General features: G+C 43.3%; 1 protein-coding gene across 1 annotated transcript in view; it reads right to left on the bottom strand.

The window, feature by feature from the left end:
- The window catches only part of AFF3 (AF4/FMR2 family, member 3), a 350,596-nt gene extending 345,308 nt beyond the window's left edge, over positions 1–5,288 (bottom strand). The window contains exon 1 of the mRNA XM_009323844.1: positions 5,059–5,288. Within this exon, the coding sequence (XP_009322119.1) occupies positions 5,059–5,288 (230 nt within the window). The remainder of the gene's footprint in view (positions 1–5,058) is intronic.
- Positions 5,289–21,316: the final 16,028 nt, after the last annotated feature.

Raw genomic sequence — 21,316 nt, 5'->3', positions numbered from 1 at the left:
TGGGGGTGCCAGCCTGGGCCCTCGCTGCCGGCGGGGCCGGCAGGCTTTCAGCAGTTCAGGCGTGGGGTCTGGGGTTGGGTTAACGCGTTTGTGCACCGATTCCTCCTTAGATGTGTCATAAGCTGCACCTGTGCAAATCACAGCTCCTACGGGCTCCATCGCCATACAGGTCTACCTAGATCTGCACGGCAGATTAAAGGTCCCTGGATTGCAGGGAGATCTCCGGTTAAAAATAAAAGTACCAATCGTCAGTGCTTGCCACCCAAAGAGAGTATGACGCCTCGCACTGCCCAGCCTGCGTGAAGCGCTGGCTGTGATACCTGGCTGGCCAGGGGAGGCAGGCTCTCCTGATTTGTAGTTGCTGAATCACATTAAGAGAGGTTAACACACGTTAAACACTTTCCAGAATATTGGGCTTTTCAGCTAAGCAGTGAGTGGCTGCCAGAGAAGTGCCATGTCATGGCAGACGGGGAGAAGAAATGTGCAAAATCCGTGATGAAAAGAGGGGGCTATTCATGTGACAGTGCCAATGCGAATATCCACAGGGCGATCCCACACTGGGAGATCCCTGCTCTTGGAGACCAACCCAACCCAGCTTGCAGCTGACTAGTGGCACCCCGACGTGCGTGTAGCCCTGGCAGCCCTGAGCAGTGCACAGGCTCAAGTATTTATGCAGGCTTCTGGACCGGTTTTGTGACTGTATGTTATTTGTTCCTGAGTTAGCTCGATTTAATTTAGGGTTGGTAACCCTGCACAAGCTGCAGCCACAGCTTTGGCTGCAGCGTAGGCACACTCCAAGGGAAAGGTTCAAAAACTCGTACGTTTGTACGCAGCTTTCGGCAAGTCATCTGAAAATCCTGAGCCACTCCAGAGCTGCTTCTGTTCCCTTGCACAGCCAAGGTGGTGCTGCCTCCTACTGCCAGAAGTCCCCCGACCCTGTGGATGTGGCGCATCTTCAGCCTGGAGGGACCCACGGGAGCCGGCTCCTGCCAGGTCTGTCTCCTCACCTTCCCCAGCGGGATGGAGAAGGACGTGTCCCGGGTCAGGAAGGGCAGAGCAAATGAAGATGAAAATGAAAAAAATCAGGCCTGTTCAGATGCCAGGCTTGGTCCAGTATTGGACACATAAAACCACCTGAAAACAGCCTTTTCCATCAGCTGGGGTAAAGCTCAGTATGGCTGAAGTTTGAGCCTGCAAAGCAGGTGGCATTCTCAAAAAATCTATTACTTATGTGTGAAGGAGTGAAGGGCAGCATATTTACACTGACCTTTTTAAGCCACGGCCTGTGCTGCCTCACTCTTCCTGTTCTAAGGGGAGATTTTGCAACCCACGTTGCAGTATGGCCCCGATTCTTTCCCTGAGTCCCAGCTTACACAGTGATTTGCAGAAGTGCTTAAATCACCCTCGAAATGCTATGTGCGGCAGGGGAGGCTTAGGCTGTCTTTATGGACTAAATCACTAGAGGTAGACCCCCTCTACATCAGCGCTGGAACTGACCACAGGTCATTCTGTAAAACACGAGGTGGACTGCAGTGCTCACAAGCGGCAGCTCACAAACGCGTGGAAACTTGGAAGTGAAATTCTGTAGGCTAAATTCATCATCCAAACTGAGATCAATAGAAAAAGTAAACAAACAGCATGAACATCACTGAGTGAATTAAATTTCAAACAGTAATACATAATGATAGCAGCATAGGCAGTATGTTTTATGTTTTTAATATGTTTTAACACACGAGGTTTTTTTTACATTTCTTGCATGTATATTATTATTGTGGTGTTCTATTCTTTCCCATCATGGCCATGATTCTCTTCTCATGTGGAGCAGAGAACATCAAGACTAATTGCATTGAAATTAATGTCAGTTGAAAATCTCAACTGTTTTTTGTTAGCTGCCAAGTGCTGGAAGCTTCCCCTTTTCTCCTCTGGCCTTGATGGCATTTTTAAAACTCCTTGTACGTGAGACCTCACCTACAGGTTACCCTCCCACCCCTGATTTTGCTTCCCCTGTGATGTGCCAGGCCGGGAAGGCTTGTGGCTTTGCTGCGTTCCTCTGCTAGCTCCTCGGCATAATGCCGTGGTCACTCCCTGTGGCCGGAGCATCCTCTGTGCTCCACAGTCTCACTCACTCAAATCCTTGCCGCGTGCCAGCCATCGAACAGTAACCTCACCTGCTGCTTTCTTGCTTAAAAATGTCCCATCTATCACCGAGCGTGGTATGATTGTAACCATAACATACAGTAAATTAACGCAGACCATTTAAAAGGAGTTCAGGCCCCTGCCTGAAGGAACACCTTCCGTGCTGCCTGTTGCAACCCACGGCTTCCCCACAGCCACCGGTTCCCCCCTGTCATCCCTTGCTGTGTGACTTGTCAACATATTTTCAGCTCCTGTAGGGAGTGAAGCCTACCTCTTTAGGAAAGCATGGCGTTATATAAACAGAAATATGCTGTGTGCTATCTAATCCTGCTCACTGTACATATATTTTTAATGATTCATGTAGACATTACTTGCCCCCTCATTGTGCTCTTTCCTCTGTTAACAACTCTTCATTAAGAATAAGCAAGCAACTGTGCCCAGTCAAGCAGACTTTCTAAGAAGAGCTGAAGGCCTAGGAACAATACGTAATTCAAATGCCTTACATAAAGAATGCATGTAACAAGAAGCTGAACATCATCTTAAAAGTTGACATTTCCCACTTCTCAGACTCTCCGTCTTGAGTGTGGCATAGCAACTGCCTGAGGAAGAGTAAAGATAATTTTAATGCAACATAAAATAAGGGGGAGGTGAGAAATACTACGTTCTTAGTCAACATCCTCTACGAAAAATATCGCCATAGTATCTCTTTGGTATAACCTACCTTTAAAACATGTACCCAGCGAGAACTGAATTCCCAGCCAATTCATAAGACCTTAGCTGAATGCTTTCAAAGAACGCGAGAGGAGTTCTGGAGGTGACCGGTGTAGGACATTCCTTAGCATCAGTACAGTGTGCCTCAAGAATGTGATTTTCTACGTGTTACCCCACTTTTGACACACCAGTGCAGAGGTGGTGGGACACGGTCAGACCTTTCTTTTGCCTGTGGATTTCAGCAGTTGTGGGGGCAGCCGCACAGCTGTGTATACACAGCATGGTGCAGGATTAGACCGTGCGTGTCACACCTTGAGGTTTCGAGGCCATAGTGGGGGCTGTTACACCTCATCACTTCTCACCAGTAAATCCATGCCTGCTCTAGTCCCAACAGCCTCGTGCATCAGCAATTCCTCTGGAGGGCAGATGGCTACGTGGCTCAAGGGCAGGGCTACCAAGCACAGTCACACTTGTTCTGGTGTGCGGTGCACTTCTAGCGCTCACTGCAAGGCAGTCCTCCCAGGGCAGCTCCAGCAGCTGGGACAGGACGTATATGGTTCCTCAGCGAGTGTTTACATAAAGCCCAGACACAAATCTCTTCCAAAGGATGAAAAAGCCAAGAAGCATTATTTAGTCTTGCTTCAGCAGCTCATCACCATACTGAGTAGTACCTACTTCAGCTGGGCACTGGCTCCACAGGGGCAAGGGATCCTAAATTAGAGTGGGTGTTGCACAATCAGTCTCTCACTGCTTTAGGATGTGCTTTGTTTGTCCAGGTGACTCTAAAGTAGTCTATTGAACATAGTTTATAACAGGTTTGCTATTTAAATTTAAATACAGTGTTCCACTTTAATTAGATACTTACAGGCTTAAGTGTAAAGGAGTTTTAACTGTAGTCCTTTTCACAACCTCACAGAGTTTACAGCAAGGCAAACCCACTGGATTATCTAGTCTAGCCACCTGTATATCACAGCCTGTTCCGTTTCACTGTTTTTCCTGTATTCAGCTCAGTAACTTGCAGTTTGAGCAGTTGAACAGCCCATAGTTTAGTACTTAACATAATAAAACGTACATTCGTAAACAATTTTACTCCCTGAATAGCTTTACTTTCCCCCTCTATCTATAGGTCTTCAACCCGATAGTGTCTCATTAAGTAACTGCTAAGTTCCAGCGCAATGGCCGTTGTTGCTTCAGCAGAGAGCGAAATGCGCTCTGAATTGGGTTTCCCTGTTAATTTAAACTTGCAATCTGCTTTGAAATTCCTTAGGGTGAAAGTTGTGTTTATGTCTGGTTGCTAACATGTGCCTAACCTTAACTCTGCCTCAGCACGTATAAGTGCTCCTCGATTCCATGCTCTTATATACCCCTTTATTGCATTATTATATGCTATATTTGTTAGGTCTTCTCTAGTCACTACAGAAGATGCCAAAAATATTGTGAATTATTTCTCTCCTGCAAATATCATCACAGTCTATTTATACACTGTCGCTTCTGAGATTTGATAAGACCAGAGCGTAAGATGGCATGGTTACAGATGCTGTCAAAGTTAAGTTAACACAACATATTTCATCGCCCTCCCACTTAACATGCGTAATACACAAACGGTTGCAAACTATCCCTCTTTTAAAGAAGGAAAATATATGGATTTAATTTTTAATGATTTAGCTTGGTAATTAATCCAAATTATTAGTTAACAATAGCTAAAACAGAGAACTATAATGGATTCTCTGGATAATGAAAATATTTATTATTTTAATAAGTTGCATGGCTGGAAGTCTAAGTCAAGTCTTAGTCTACTGGCCACATATTGCTGTCGATTCACACGTAGGACCCCCACGGAGGTAGGTGGATGGCTGTGTCCCTGAACGAAGAAATATAAATCGTTGCTTCCGAGTATTGATGACAACATCTATCATGTCAGCTGCGGAATTGATCCATCCTAAATTATGAGCCAGGGCTGAAGGAATTATGCCAATTAGAGAGACACAGATTTTTTTTTTCTCTCGTTTTTTCTCTTTCCTATAATTTTTGCCCCACACAAAAGGCTTTGAGACCTATTTATATTATGAAAGTCCTTTTGTTGCCCGAGACCCAAAGAAAGATTTAAAAAGAAAATGTAATTGCTGAACAGAAGTGCTACAAGGGCCGTTTCAGGCTCAGGGGAGGGGAAGGTCAAGTTTTTAACCTGGAAACAAAAGGATTGAACCCAACGCTGTGAGTGGGCTTTCCCTGGGGTCCGGGTCGAACAAAGCCCTTCTGCTGGACGGTGGCTTTCTCGGCGATGGAGAGGGCACGACCCGCGGCACTGGCGATGAGTGCGGCAGGTACATGCCGTCCTCCAGAGCGAGAGCCCGGTGAGGGGTCTGCAGGTCGGGGTCAGGCACGGGGGGCGTTGGGGGCAGCGAAGAGGGTGTCCCCGGTGACACCTCCCCATCGCCCATGCCTGCCGGTCACCCCCTGACAGATGTCAGGGGCCATCTCGCAAAGTGGCCGAGGGAGCAGCGGACGGAGACCCGAGCTGGCCACTGCTGCCAGCGGCACACGATGCCCCTTGGACCTGAAAGAGAAAGGTTTTTAACCTCTCTTTCATCTTTCCTCCAAAGATTTCTGTATGTGTAAGCAGTGGCAGATTCAGTTAAGCGATTACTACATATTTCCTTTTATCTTATGTTCCTGCCTTGCAAATGGCTTTAATAAATGCTGTAATTATAATTCTCAGTGACTGCACCAGTTTTAAGGTTGCATCCCTTCAGAGCATCTCTTGGAGCAGTGGCTCCCTGAAGAAAATCTCCGCGTGACCGAGGTTGCTGCCTGGCTGCCTTCGCCGAGCAGGCAGAGGCAAGCCAGAGACAAAGGCAGGGATCGCGCTGTGCATGTTCCCCATCTCGAGCCGCTGCCTGCACCACGCGGGCAAGCCCTGAGGAAAGCCAGCGCCGAGACATCTGGGAAAGATTACGATTATATATATATAAATATGTTTTGGGATAATTACATTTACAAACCAAAACAAGGAGGAGACGCAGGTGGTCCTTGCTGAACAACCGCAGGGGCTTGTGCGTGCTTTCTGGGGGTCTCTGGCGCTGCTGTGAGCTGGGGTTAGGTACCAGCAGCCAGGAACTGCCGTGGGGCACGGAGTGGGGACAGGGGTATGGCCAACATCACATTCCCGTGCCGGCCCATTGTCGCCTGTTGTGGTCCCCAGGTCATCTCCTCTGGCGTCTGAAAGGGGCTGTCCCCCACTTGCCGTCGCAGATGGATCACCCAAACTGGGCATGGCGGTTGCGACCACCACCTGGCTTGAATACAAGTCCCTGGCAGCTACTCTTCTCCAAACGCAAGCGAAGGTGCTCAGCTTGGGAGGCAGGTCCTTTGCCTCCCGTGCCTCACCCTGCTCTTTGGCAAGGGTGGTTAGAGTCAAGGAAATAATCCAGCAGCATCGGTTGGTAGGAAAGCGGATGTGGATCTGGACTTCCCAGGGGGGTTACTCCTAGAAAGGGGCATCTAATGGTGAGGAACAAGAGATGATGGTGGTAATGATCTGTCTGGATGACAAGGTGACTATTCAGAAATAGCCGGCACTTCAAAAAAAACCCCAACAGCTTAGGGTGGGATCCTTTCATCAATTGGTAACGCCTCAGGAGGTGACAAAGGACTTGCCATGGCTGCAAGTCAGCCAGCCCATCACTGCCGTGTCAAAATGTTTCCTCTGCCTTCCTCTAACAGCTGCAGGCGCTGGTCAGTCCCTGGGCTTGTGGGATTGCTGTTTGGGTCCAGAGCAGCCCATCTGACCTTCCCTCGCTATTTTGATACTCGATGAAATCCATGCTCAGCAAAGCCCCAGTAAACATCTCTCAGCTGAAGCCCTTGTTTCAGGGCTACTGGGAGCGTTATCCAGGGGAATGTTTCGTTTCATGAGGGAAAAAGAAGGCCTTTTGGAAAGGCAGTAAGGTGTTTAAAGCAATATTTCTGGACGTCTTGGTGGGTTTTTTATGTACAAAAGATTGTGTATCCAACTTAAAGGGCACAGACCTTAGAGAAATTCAAAGGATCTTTTGAAAAGAGGTTAAATATATTTAAAATTTATGAGTGTGCACCCATGCAAATTGGAAAAGGAAATTAAACTATATCTGCAGAAAAGGAAAAATAAATCTACTTACATATGATGTAATTTAGAAAGTCAACTGTACCTTTGAATGATGTCTGGTCGGAAGGATAAGGTAATGCTGAGGAAGGCTTAATATCTGGGCTTAAAAAGCCACATGGGGCCATAGGGAAAAAGGGTTTGCAATATACTTGTATACTCATTATGAAGAGTTTCCAGTAGAATGAAAACTTATCTAGCTGGCTTTCGGCTAAGAGAGAAAGGTACACAAACAGAGAGAGCAAGTACAGTTTTTTCAACCTCATCAGTGTTTTCTGTACAACTAGATCCGTGCTCCACGTAACTAATTTGAAAACCTACACACCGATATTTTTTCCTAAGTCTGGTCAGTCTTCGTGGCTCTCTATTTCCTATGCTGTGCAAAATAAACTTCTAGTCAAATAACTGGGCTGAGAACAAGGGGAAAAAATGATGGGAGAGAGATGTAAAGCAGAAGGAAACCATTTGTGTGGGTATTTCAGGGAGACGTAAAGCACCGACCAACTTAAAGAAAGCAACAAGAGTAATTCACAATATTTTCCTTTAAACTAAAGGTGGAAGTTGTCTGTGTTTCAAGCCTGGCGTGGCACAGGGTGTTACAATCCATGTGCCACGTTAACAGAGTCGGTGATCTCAGCTCGGTTCCTCGTGAGGAGGTACTCACCGAGCAGTGCCGAACAATTGGGTCCCTGGGTAATAATTTTATTGGAGAGGCCAAGAAGGGAACGGCCGCGGAATTAATATTGCTGCGCTGTGCTGTTCCGATTCTGAAGGCGAGAGAGGACTTTGCTTTATAATGCTGACACTGCAAATCCCTTAATGAGCACTAAATTCACTTAACAAAATTCTAACTCCCTCAGATTTCTGATGTAGCTTAGCATGTCGGCTTTACCTCAGAGTTTTCTGTGTTTCGCTGGTCTATGCCATCAACTTGAGCATCCATAAAGCCAGTATTCCTTTTTATTCACTCTACCTGTTTATTCCTTAGTATATTTACCCTTTTATTAAGAGCTTCCACTTGGTTAAGACTTGTTCAAGTATAAGCTCAACAGGAAGCATTTTCCTTTATACTGTAATAACTCTATATTGTTGCCTAGAGGGTGACAGAAAGTAACGTAAGATTCATAAAAATATAACTGTCTGAGCCAAGTAGATAGAATTATGGTAAGCATTAACCAAAGCATATTTCTCTGTCCTATAGGGTGAAATCAGAACATCTTAATGTTTTCTTTCTTGGGTCACATAATTCTGCAGAAGAACACCAAGAGAAATGCCAGACTGCTGCTGCTTGATCATTACGTTCTGTACCAGCCTTTCGAACAGGTTTGCAAATAAAATTACTTTATTTCATTATGTGTCATTTTACATTTTGCCCATGCATCACCCCACTGAGACCATTTGGTTTAAGACACTTTTTTTTTTTAAGCTATAAGCAACTGGAATTTTAAACTCATTTCAACTGTAATTCAGGATGCTTCTAGTAGCCCCTTTTCAAGTTTAATCATTAAATGAGTACATCCTTAGAAAAAGAAAAATGCGTGTCTTATCCTCATTCATTTTTTATCCAAGTAATATTAAAAAACCCCAAACCTCCAAAAGGCACACTGCTGGGGAAATTTTAACCCTATTGAAACTGGCATGGTGGTTTCTGAGCACAACTTTTTTTGGTTTGTTTTCTTTAAGTTGGATGAGGGAAGTGTAGACTTGCTAACTTTCCCTTCTGAGCCAAGGGGGGTGAAATAGCCCGTACATCTCTCACTCTCCTACAGAAAGGAGGTGGCTGAGCTCCGCCCTCCCGTACACCGCACTCCTTGCTGCCAAAAGAGGGGTCAGCATTTTGGATCTGAAATCCTGTAAAGCCATATGTTCTGTGTCAGCAGCTAGACCAGCTCCATTAGCATCAGCAGCAAGCTTTTCAATAATGTCCTACCATGCTGTGGAAGAGCTACCCGCGTACAGCAGCTGTCTCCAGCGAAGAGGAAGCAAAATTATCGTAGTAGCAGGATAAATGCTGCAGGCAAAGTCATGAAGGTGATATTTGTTAGCAGTTGCAGGTTGAGAAAGGAACGTCGCACCTGAAAGACTGAAAGAATAAAGGATAAGATGGTCTATTATGGTATTTTCATTATTTCATTTCAATATTTAGTTAAATTAGCAAGCCTTAAATAAGATGGAACCAGCTATAGTTGTGTTAGGTAGACAGGACGGAGTTGAAAACTCTAGGCCATTTTTCGTATCTCTAGACTTGAGGATTCTGATGTTTTCTTTGTTCTGGTTGCCTGGTAATAATTTAATATTTTTATTTCTATATTTACTTTAATTCTTAAAAAGCCAAGAGGTGGAGTTATGTTGACAGACTGGAAAAGGAAGCTATTATTAATTAAAATTATTTTAAGTCTAAGATTAAAATAGTGCTCCTGCATATAAATTTGCCTTAATGAGCTGGACCCACTGTAATGTCAAATCACTGCATAAATTAGGAAATGTAGCAGACATACTGGCTGGGGACTAGATGGTGCCACTGTTTTAGATGGTGCAGATTCTGTTTTCCCTATATCCTTCCTATGTGCACATGCAGCTTAGATGCCACTGGGTAATTGTCCGTCTCTGGTGCAAATTAATTTTTTTCTCTTGGGGATCATGTGCAGCTGATGTAAGTCATGGCAAACTTTGTTGTAAATCAGCACATCCTGGCCCCAGGATTAGCCATAATGATCCCTCTGCTGACACCCATCTCAGCACAGCATGGGCCCTGCATAGCCCTCCACTCTGGCTCTGGAGGGGAATTAATTTTTTTCTCTTAAAAGACACTAGTCCAAAGTCCATGAAAATCAATGGAAATTTCCCAACCAGCTTGAGTGCAAGTTGGACCGGACCCAGAAAGAAACAGAGTATGGAAATCTGGGAGGCAGCGGTTATCTCTGTTGTTTGCTGGTAGAGCTGGAAGGGAAAGCTTGCAAAATGCCATGCAGCCTGCTATTTGTTATGTCTATCTAAGACATGCACTCACCACCAGCGGGCCTCTGAACAAATCTAGCTTCATCTGAAAAATCAAGCAAGGAGGAAAAAAAGCTCCTATGTAAGACAGCAAGACATTCCTGAAGTTTTGGTGTTTTGATGACACTTCTCTGTAGTCACAGTGAATTGTGGCAATCTTGTATTCAAATTAAATTGTAATACTGACCACTGTCAATCCAGCATATTAAAAACCACGTGTTTCCATCTGCTCAGTGACCTGGAATAGGGAGGACCATGGCAATCTCTGCAATGACAAGCAGAGCCCCTGCGTGGGGTACGACAACCAAGGAGGGAGGTTTCCACTGGGGTCTTTACATGTCCCACTGCAGCAGCAGCCCAAAACACACGTTCCCCTCGAGAGCCAGAGTGGAGAGCTATGCAGGGCCCATGCTGTGCTGAGATGGGTGTCAGCAGAGGGACTATTATGACTAATCCTGGGGCCAGGATGTGCTGATTTACAACAAAGTTTGCCATGACTTACATCAGCTGCACATGACCCCCAAGAGACCACCCAGCACTTCAGAAGGAGTGGTCTATAACTTCTCCATCCTGTCCTCTTCTTGCCTATAGTAAAACACTATCTGCACTGAGATGAGATGACTGTTCCTCTCCCCTCTCCTCCATAAATGAACATTGCATTCTGATGCTGAGCTTGCCCATGGGAAGGGAAATTGGGGGCAGGGGCAAATATGAGGAGTGGGTCCTGGATCCTGGATCTTACTTCTGCACACCCAGTGGGCAACGTGCAGTCTGCCAGACCCTGTAGGGTCAGGCTGCAGAGACCTGAGGTTCACAGGGCTACTGCAATGTCAGCTTCTTAAAGAGCAAATGGAGAAGAGAAAGCTATCCTTGTTCCTGGTGTGACATCCCCTTTGACTAACTTCTTCTGAAGAAGTGACCTGCATTCCCACATGGTCTGCAAGGCAACCTATAAAATAAGCTGGAAAAAATCCTAATGAGAAGGCAGAGCAGCAGAAAGCACTGACAAATGTACTGTAGCAGAGCAGTCGGCAAGGGCTTTGTCTGATGTTCCAGGGTTGCCTTTTTCTCCAGCACCACATGCAGGTGCCCAGGCAAGCTTAAAAAACCAGGCAAAACCACTACATTCTGACAATGCTGATGCATGAAGGAGTTTATCGAGTAGTGCAGGGGCTGACTCTTACTTCATACAGGAGCACATGTGAAGTAGTTCAACTGAGTTTAGTTGAGTTGCACCAGAATATTCTTGCACAGACAAGAGCTGATGAAGACCTCACAGAAATGCGTATAGACATTACAGATGCATAAATCTAGTTTTATATGTAACCATTATATTAATTTTCTGACTGGAGGGGCAGCCTGTTCTACCCTGGGCCTTCCCATCCCAGCCACCCGTAGAGCAAGCACAGCGTGCCATCCCATGAAGGAGAGGTGTAAGATGGCAGCGCAATTCTTCACATTCGTGACCACAAAGCCATGATGCGGTGTGGGAACCAAAGACTTTGCTGCTCTCCTCCTTCATTTCTGTGGAGGAGAGCTGGGACCAGGGACTTGATGGGATCTCTAACAGCCTCTCCGGGACTGGCTATCATGTTGTAAGCAGGGACGTATATCCCCCAAACTGTTTGTTTGCGTGACTGCAGAGGAAGAAGAGGATTTGCCCCAAATGCCTTCTTATTTATGTTCTCTCCTAGCTGTTTTATTATGCCTAATTTGTCATTCTTAGAGGATGCCTCTTATCATGTGCAAATTCTTTTTAAATTATTATACTGACACAGAAATAATAGATGCCTGATTTACATTGTAATCTTCAGTAAGAGGGATATTTATATTTTTGAAAGTGTTATGATTTTAGTTGCTTCTCAGTGGGGTTTTTTTGGCTTATGATGTTGTATTGCAACGTACAGAAAGGAAGGGGAGTTCAAGCATTCATTAGAGACACCTCACGACGAGATCCCAAATCCTAGTCCCTGCCTAGGACACCACAGTCATCAGTACAGACAGCAAAACAGTAAAAAGCTCTTAAGTAAATAATGACTGCGATGATGATATAGTGGGAAAAGGAGTAAATTTTCAATTCACTAGGGTTCATAGTAATAGGCTCTATTTTCTAAACAAAGATTACTACCCGTTCTCTGGAGCACACATACACTTAATACACAACCGCAACATTAAAGCTGAGATAAGGAGACAGATAAAACTCACAGCGGGAAGCTCCATACAGTGCAGCATTAACAGGCGAGCTCCCACCGTACTGTTTAAACCCCGTGCTTTGGCACTACCCCGTTTAAGCCAAGAAAACGAATCAGCTCACCTCCACCGCATAAGCCGACCTCAGCCCACTTCACGCCACAGAGCTTCGGCTCTGAGCAAGTTAACACCCATCCTGGAACAAACCCAGCTAATGGCTGCTCAGAAAAGCACATATTTTTATTTTTTAGCTCTCACAGTCCTTGACGCGTAGCAGTTCTTATCTCATGGCAACATTTAAAATGCATCTTTTCCGGGTGAGGTTGCCTGTGTGAATTTGGAAAGGAAGGCATCATGGCTGCCCCATGCTGTGCGCTGCCAAGGTCAATATTTGGAGTGAGGACCTATATTTTTCCTTATGATGTTCAATGTCACTCTCTGCGCTGGGCCCTTCTGTCACCTTAGTGAAGAAGAAAATGACTTGGGGAAGTGAAACTTATTTAGAAACACCTTATTTTTTCCATGGGATCAACTCTTTTTGCCTGGATCAACTCTTTGTCCTCTCCCTACAAATGGAAACAACAATACTGAAAAGCAAGGGCCAAAATCGAGCCAAAGAGTAATTTAAGATCAAATGAAAGGGCAAATGGTTAAGTTTTGTTAATACTCTTCCCACTAACCACTGACCTTGCTGTGCTGCTCCTTCTGCATGTGAGAACAGTGTGGGATACCAAGGACAGGAATCCCATCTCTATTTCTCCAACAGCAGATGCATTAAATGCAAAACCGGCAGCAGTTACATTTTCACTAGGAAAAAAAAAAAAGCTTTTTGTCTTTCATGTATTTATTTAATGTCCCTCCTTCATAGGCCAGCCTTCAGAATCATGGCACAAATGATTTTACTGGCTATCTGACTGTCATTCTCTTTAACACAGTCTGTGGTTCGCTAGTTGATGATAGCTTAAGCGGAATTTAATTGGTAACATATTGTCAGTTGAATTAGAGGCCATATGATACAGATTTAAACCTTGGTAATTTTTGCATAAAGAACAATCTGTCAACAAATCACAGCAAGAAAAACAGCCATAAATCAGTTTGTCAGGTTTATTAGTAATTGCAGAAGTTTTGTTCCCTTGTTTGACTAGAGCCTCTCTTTCCCAGTTGCCAGAAAATGTTTCTCTAGATGAAGGTAACTTTGTAGGTATGCAGATTTTATGCTTCCCGTGCACAGGGATGTACATAAACATATACAGGGATGTAAGCAATTGCAGAGCACTGGAGATAATGACCTAGGCAGCTCCTCCAGCCCTGTCTTCCTAAATAGATCAAACTGCAGCACCACACATAGATGCGCTATAGAGTCACATCCACATACATTTAACCATATAAGCTGAGGCTACCTTCAGAGGAGGACGTTGCCTTTGTATTTCTCTATGCCTCTGTATTTCTGCTGGCTGATTTTGCATCATTATGCTTCTACTGATAGATTCACTTTTTTTTCTCCGAAGATTCATAATAAAACTTTCCTGGCTCGAAGCTGGGACATTGACACAGTCCTTTTTTTTCTGAAATCGTGCAGTTCTGAAGCCATTTTTCCAGCTCTGACAATATTCATCCCCGTAGAGCGTTCTCCTAGCATGGATTGCATCACAAGTGAACAAGCCAGCTTCATGACACAAAGCAGAGTTAGCTTTATATTGCGAGCTGGATGAGCTACAGAGAAGGATGGGTTCACCTATAGGGCCTCGAGGAGGGGGACTGTCTCCCCCATCCTGGAGACCGCGGAAACGTGGCAAGGGGCCACATCTCCTGGGAAGCCCTTCTCAGGGGTGTCAGAAAGGGGCCTGTAAATCACCTAGCAAAGTGCCTTATTTTTGGGTAGACACACACTATCGGGTCTATATATACACCCCGTTCCTCTCCCCCACTGCACACCTACTGACACCGGTCGTCCTCTGACGCTAGCCTACGTCTACCCAGCAGAAGCTGTCCTCTACCCTACACGTGCACGGGCGTCTCCCCTTCGGTTTGTGTCTAACGGGATTAATTTTTCTTGATGGTCAAGAATATGCAAAGTAAGAGAAGGTAAGGCACCGATTGAACAGATATCCAGTGGGCATCATTATGAAAAAGATGGTAAATCACAAAAAAAGTGCCCCATGAATATTTTATTTAAAGGGACGCCTTATGTTTTGCGATTACCCTTGGGTGACAGTGACTGACAGAGCATGTCTATCACTCACGATAAAAATTGCAGGATGATCTGCACCACTGTTCATAAGCATGATATAAGGTACAGTAGTTGTTACAGCAGCATAATGTTCCTATGCGGTAACAAATATACTACGCAGAGACGTGCACATAATTAGAACGACGCTCGCTGGCTTGCTAGCACCGTTTGCCAAAGAATAAGTTGCATGCAAGTGGATTTGCATACAAATGAGATACTGTCAGAACAATAATGGGACTTTGATAAGACCACATACTCATGTCATTAAGTCACTTCAGTAGCTAAGGAATATTTAGTTAGCATTAAACGAGGATAAAAGTTGATCATTTCCCCTTCCCCCCAAATTAAAACAAAAGCCAACAAGGTACATCCAGTTAAAAATACTGGGACATTTTTAAATTTAAAAGATACCACTGTTAATGCCATCTTTTAAAAGTTTTATGATGCACTGTGGAATTAAAATTGTACTTTTTAACACAGAAATGAAATCTATTTATTGTTACAAGCTATTTTCACTGAGACTCCATGTCACCTGCCTGCTTGGTAAGTGCAGCTGTAGTATGGTGTGTGATTTTTTAAAAATAAATAGAACTTTTAAACGAAGACACTTAAATTCATGCTTATATTTAATTTTATGCTTAAGTGTAATTAAATCAGCGTAGATTAAATACCTACTGAAATCTTCTAGTGAATCAAGACCCTTCAAATCCTCCTATTTTTTTGCTGTACTTGGAGACCTCTTGGAAATGTCTGAACTTTGGACTTGATCCAGCCATGCTGAAATCAATGGGAATTTTTCCATTGACTTCAGTGAAAACAGGTCCTTTGGGAACAGTCTGAACTGAGATGTATTGCTCTACTTAGCTGGTAAAAAAAAAACCTTTTGGAAGACCATCTTATGGCAATCTCAAGGTCTGTACATCCCATGTGTTTTAGAAGTAAACAGGCTTACAGTAATTTTGATGGTTTTGCCTGTAAATAATCAGAGGAAAAGTTAAACACTGAAGTAAGAAGTTTTCAAAGGAGAAGTCAAGACTTAAAATAGTCTTTTGCTGGTGGTAGGAGACCTGCTAACCCTGTATGGCAGGAAACGGTCTTGCAAATTCGTTAACTTCTTTTCTAACTTGAAAAATGGTGCAGGAGTCACTCAGAGGAGGGTAAAAATTAATATTAATGATTTCATTTTGACAGGAATGAACTCATTACTATGCACATTTCCAACGTTTTTCCACAGTTAATTTTAGCTGCCGAAAAAGACCTCTCTTGCTAACTGAAAATATGGTAATTTCACATTAAAAACTGTGTATTAAGAAGTCTTTCTTTGCCAAAGTTACAAGCGCTTGACAGGGTTTTATAAACCACACTGAGCACATCACAAACTTTCAATCACACATTATGAGAGGACTAAAAAATCCAAAATTAAAATCAGTTGCCTGATTCAGTTTTTGTAATGTGTAATTTTTTTTAGTTACTGCTATTATGACAAAACAACTAAGACATATGGAAGAAATACATTGGCCCGTAAGATTCTCTAGATTTTTTTCAGAAAGAAAATACAACATTATGTTATAATAACTGTCGCTTCCAATGATGAAAGGTATACTGTTTTATTTACAGAGAGAAGAATTAGCAGTTATAAAAAATAAAAAGTAGCTGATGTAAGACGAATTCACATTAAGATGAACGTGTTCATTTAATCTCTGGCACATTGAGTCTTGGGCACTGTTTTATGGTTTGCCGGCAAAACCTGTATTTGGATGCCGGTGGGCTCAAGGGCGGTCCTGAGAAGCTCTAGGTGATGAAATGTATTTCTCTCCTCTTTTGTTCAAGATAGACAAACTCGCCTGAAGATTTTGAAACAGTGCCACTAACAAATTGGCCATTTTAATCTGACAAAATCTTCCAGAGGAGTTTGCAACGCTTGCGAAAGGCACAGCATGAAGCCTTCCCCAGTTCGCTCTTTGTCGCAAGGGCAGTTGGAAGGGATGGCGCAACACACCAAACGGTGGGGTTCGGTCCTCTGTCCCTGGTCGCTCCCCCTCCCCAGCCCTGCTGCCGATCCTCCTGCCATTTCGGCTTGCCAAAAGCTATGCTGTAACTATCAGCTTGCAGAGCCTGGGGCAAGCAGTGCGGGAGCCCTCTCGGTGCCGCGTATGAGCTATGTACTGATAAAATAAGGCAAATAACTCCCTCCCAATGCTGTCAAACCCACAAAATACACAGCCTGCAAAACAAAGGAGATTGCCTTTATTTCCTTTCCATTCTAATCATCTTCAGGGCTATTTGTAACAATAGTAGGCATAACACTGCCAAGCACAAATGTGATTTCCAAGTTGGAGTTCCTTTCAGAAAATGGATTAGTTCAATTTTCCAGATGTCAGACAGGTGTGCAGTTAAGTATACGCTGGAATTCAGTTTTGGTGATTAACACTCATAATGACTATTTGGCTATGACAATCAGATCCTTATTTTCAAAACCTACCATTTATTGTTCTAGTACATTTACTTCACTTATAGCCACCAGCCAAATCCAAGATCAGCTAGAAGGAAATTAAGAACCAATTTATTATGCTTGCGCTGTTTGTACGACATTCATCATCACTAGAAGAAAGTGACTGCGAAAAGGAAGAGTAAAGAGGTTTTATGCCAATGCAGAAAGAAATGAAGATGTGTCATTCAATTCCATGTGGTGGTGTTGGGAAAAAGATGAAAGAAAATGCATTCACAATTTCCCTGTATCACTTGCATCCCTTGGCCCTTTGCTCTGCAGAAGTCATTCACTTCCAGAGCAGCCTTACCCCCAACTCCAAAAAAATCCCCCACTCCCAAAAAAAACAGCATCTGCAATTAAGTGGCTTGGACTTGGAGTGATACAGGTCAGTATCTTTGAAAGGTTGCTCTTGCAAGGCAAAGTAAAAATAGGAAAAAAATGTTTCTATATCAGCTTCTCTGACAGGGCAACCCTTGCTCATGCTGGCTTCTCACATTCCATGTTGAATGGGCTGAAACTGGGCAGAGGAATTACGGGTCAGGACCAAACATAGGGAGAGCTGATCACAGCACTAAAAGCTTTGCTTCCGTATCTGGATTCAGCCTGAGGATTTCGATTCCAGGCATCTCCGTATACCTTCATAATACTGGATAGAGTTACTACGAAGTCATAACACTTCAAGAAATTAATTAATCTATATGAGCTAAAAGCAAATAATTTGGAAAAGCAGTTCTGTGTGGCCTTGATGTAGCAATAGATTTGGTTTCAAAGGAGCTGTCGGCGTGCTTGAAGTCAGGTAAATGCTATGTCATATGTGGGAAAGTCTAGTGCTGTGGTTTATCCGTTGTATTGCTGGTATTGATCCCGAAAGTATTGTTCACTGATTGCTAGTTAATTAGGTGCTGTTAATAAATCAATAAACTGCTTTGATCCTGATTTGGTTTTTCCTGCAGCAGACATAATCTATCTTTAGCCATTGTGGACAGGCAACAAGGTTGTGACCACTCCACGCAGACAGAGAAAGGAAGTGTGCGATAGTCGCTGATGAGAATTTTCAGCATAATAAAACATGTCTCCATCCTAACAGTGAAGCGAGGGTGTAAAACTTATATCTTACAAGTGGACACAAGAAGGAACCAGGAGATAAGAGAGGTCAATTTGGCTTGGTAAGCGTGGCAAGTATTTTTCCAGGCTTATTAAGACTACTGAGATCCTGCTCAGTCTGTCAGCCCCACACAGTTTTAAATTGGCTTCCAGTTCCAGGCGAGCGAGACTTCCTTGGGCACTTTCTTGCGTGCTTCTCTCTTTCACAAACACACCTACACAACATCTTGCTGGTTGTCAAGCTTCAACAGCCTTTTCTGAGCTTTCATAGCACTGCTCTATTTCACGAATGCCAAAATACCTTAACTTGACCCAGTCCCTCAGGAGGTTCTTTTAAAATTGCCTTACTGACATTTTAACAAGGACCTTTGTATAAAGACCAAGTAAAGACTGCTGGATGTGGTTATTCCACTTTGCAATTTTTGTGCCCAGGTATTACAGTATTATACTTCTCTTCAGTGAACAGAATTAAGACTTACACCTGGCAAAATACCAGATGGAGTTAAAAGAAAAAAAGTTAAATTTCCTTTTCCAATTGAAGGTAGACATTAGAAAATAACCTCTTCGGCTATTTTTCACTCGTTTTTATTAATTTTGAGGATAGTGCCAGATGAAACATGGACTAGTTCTTTTCTGGGTCAGGCTCCGTGAGAGTGAATTAGTGTAGGTGGAACCAATAATAACTCCAAGGAACACTGTGAAAGCAACGTCATATAAAGGTCTCTCAGCACCTTTGAAGATGCGTCATGGGTCAGATCTCCTTCATTATCGTTGCTTGTTCAAGCAATACGAGCAGAACTGGGTCTAGAGAGGCCTCTCCTGTCACAGCATAGGCCCACCTTAACCTCAGCTTAAAGTATTGTCTTGTTGCACTAGCACGGTACTTGAGACGCTTGCTGGCCCAGATCTCAGTGGCTGGCCCAAACTGGCAGAATTGACTCAGAGGTACCGGAACGACCCCAAACCTAACAAACACAGGGCTCGTGGGGAAAGGGGATTCCCTGTATTGAACATCGGCTATCACTGGAAAAAGTGGGCGAAGGTCTCGGCAATTTGAGAGAGCCTGAAAACTCGCCCACGTTTCCCAGCGGTGTTGAGTGGTGCAGTAGAACGCAGCAGCTCTCCTTAGGACCTTTCCTTGCGTGGCACCCCGAGAGCACTACACCTACAGCATCACCGGTAAGAATACCTTACAAATTTAGGTGGTTTCCAAACAAAATGCTTTACTGGACTGAGCTTGCCCCCAGTAAAGCATAGGAAGACCTAGTATGTGCGAGGAGAAGGAGAAGAAGGTGAGTAGGAAAGATGGAAAGGGAAAGCAAAGTTATGAAATAAATTTGTTTAGCATTTAAATATCACAGCGATGAATATAACATAGATGGGAGAAACCCATGGGGCTTTTCACACATTTTAAGGTGTGAACCCGCTTAAATGATTCGCTGGAACACATCCCCAAAATTTACTTATCTCTTTAGCAAAGGCAAACAAAGCTAAATACTGAGGTTTTTAATGAAGTCAAACAATTAAGAGAAAAGTATATTCTTAAACTCACTATGCAAGTTGAGCCAATTATAATGCTAAAGCAGAATGGTGAAGCCAGTGTTAATTAGCCAGAAAAGGGAATCATCAGGTCAAATTTACATCTCAAAGGGCTACAGAAGAACTCCGTGAACAAAAAAAGAAAAATAATGTTATAAGTTTTGCTAAATTCTGAAATAATCTGGATTTGGCAGTTTGGGTTGTTTTTTTTTTAAAGCAGCTAAACACTGGGCTGACTTTCTCCCATTGAAATCAACTTTTTCACTGACTTTCCTGGAAGTATAATCTTGGCAGTTCTAAATTCTTATGAAAGTGAAGTGTTGGCAAATTCTATGGGGTAGCAGTACACAGAAAGAGACTAGGAAAACGTAACTGTTCCGTGCTTCACTTTCCTACCGTTTGGTAAATAACTTCCAAAGATACAGGAAATGTTTTAGAGTTTCCAGTTGAAAGTGAAAAACTAAGCCATTAACCAAGGAAGTTCATACATATTTTTATTTAAAACTGGTGCATATATATATATATATTTAAAAATTAGTTGAATGGTAACATATAGGACAGGCTGAAATATATATATACATGTGATTCCCCTTCTAAAGTAAGTGGACAATAGCACAATTCTATTTTGTAGGCCAATTATTCAAAATCAGACATGTTTTTTCCAATGCTACCTATGTTTTGGAACAGTCTTCTTTCGGTCCAAATCTGATTTTCAGAACATTTATTTATACTCTTTTGCATCAATTATTTTTAAAAAATAAAAAAAATCATTGAACTATGATCAAATGAATATGCCAGTGTCTTCAATAATTGCTGTTGCCATTCAAAGTTGTTTTGCATTAGAAAGCGCAACAGCTTTTCCCCCCATTTTTCCATCAGGGAAGCTGTTTTTGTAAGATCACACATTCATTCAAAAACATAGCTCAGACACAGTGGCTGGCTGACCCAACACTCCATTCACTTTAAAAAAAAAGTGTTTTCGTGTTTGTTTCTGTAGCTTGGATCTAGGTCTTTATCACTTTGCTCCCTTCATCCTAGTGGTTTATTCAACCTGACAAAGCTTTGGGTTTTTTTTTTATTTTATTCAGTGCAGCTGAGAAAACCCTCTTACAATGTGTCAATTTTAATATTTGCTTACTCCACCAACGCACAAACGAGTATATCAAGGTCTCCCTTTGGGTAAGCAGCAAATGCAGTTGTTGATGCTGTACCACACAGTGCTTGTAACAGCGTCTGGACTCGGGGCTGATGAACCTACCTGCTTCCTCAGACTACTCGTGTCTCTCTCTCCTTCACCCTCCTCATAGTCTTCATCTCTCTGGCAAGACTTGATGCTGCTGCCTCAGTGAGCTGGGACTCGTTCTGGTCTCATAGGAAGGTTTAGGGACCAGTAAATGTTTGCAATGTTTGGAACACTTTCCGAAATCCTTTTCCACCAGTCTCCAAAGTGAATGAAGATTGCACTGGAAAGAAGGCCTCAAAAATGAATTTAAAAATAAAAAAATTAAGGGGTGCAGTGCATTTTTTTTTGCTACTGGTTATTTCTACTAATTTGACTAGAGCTGAAATTGTGTTGTTGGTCTTAATTTTCCCTTAGTTCACAAAGGCTGATTTTCAGAATTGCTGAATGCACCCTTTCCCACATATGGAATGGGGGGACTTGTGGGACCTTCGGACCTCGGAACATATGGGCTAGTCCAGCTTAATCCAGGTTCCCAAAAACCAAAGGAATTTAAACTTTCCAACGAGTGCTCAAAAATTTCCTCAAGCATAGAAA

The sequence above is a fragment of the Pygoscelis adeliae genome, unplaced genomic scaffold (assembly GCF_000699105.1).
Source record: "Pygoscelis adeliae isolate BGI_AS28 unplaced genomic scaffold, ASM69910v1 Scaffold425, whole genome shotgun sequence".
In the NCBI taxonomy this organism is placed as follows: Eukaryota; Metazoa; Chordata; class Aves; order Sphenisciformes; family Spheniscidae; genus Pygoscelis; species Pygoscelis adeliae.
This window is presented reverse-complemented; position numbering and strand designations above follow the sequence as displayed.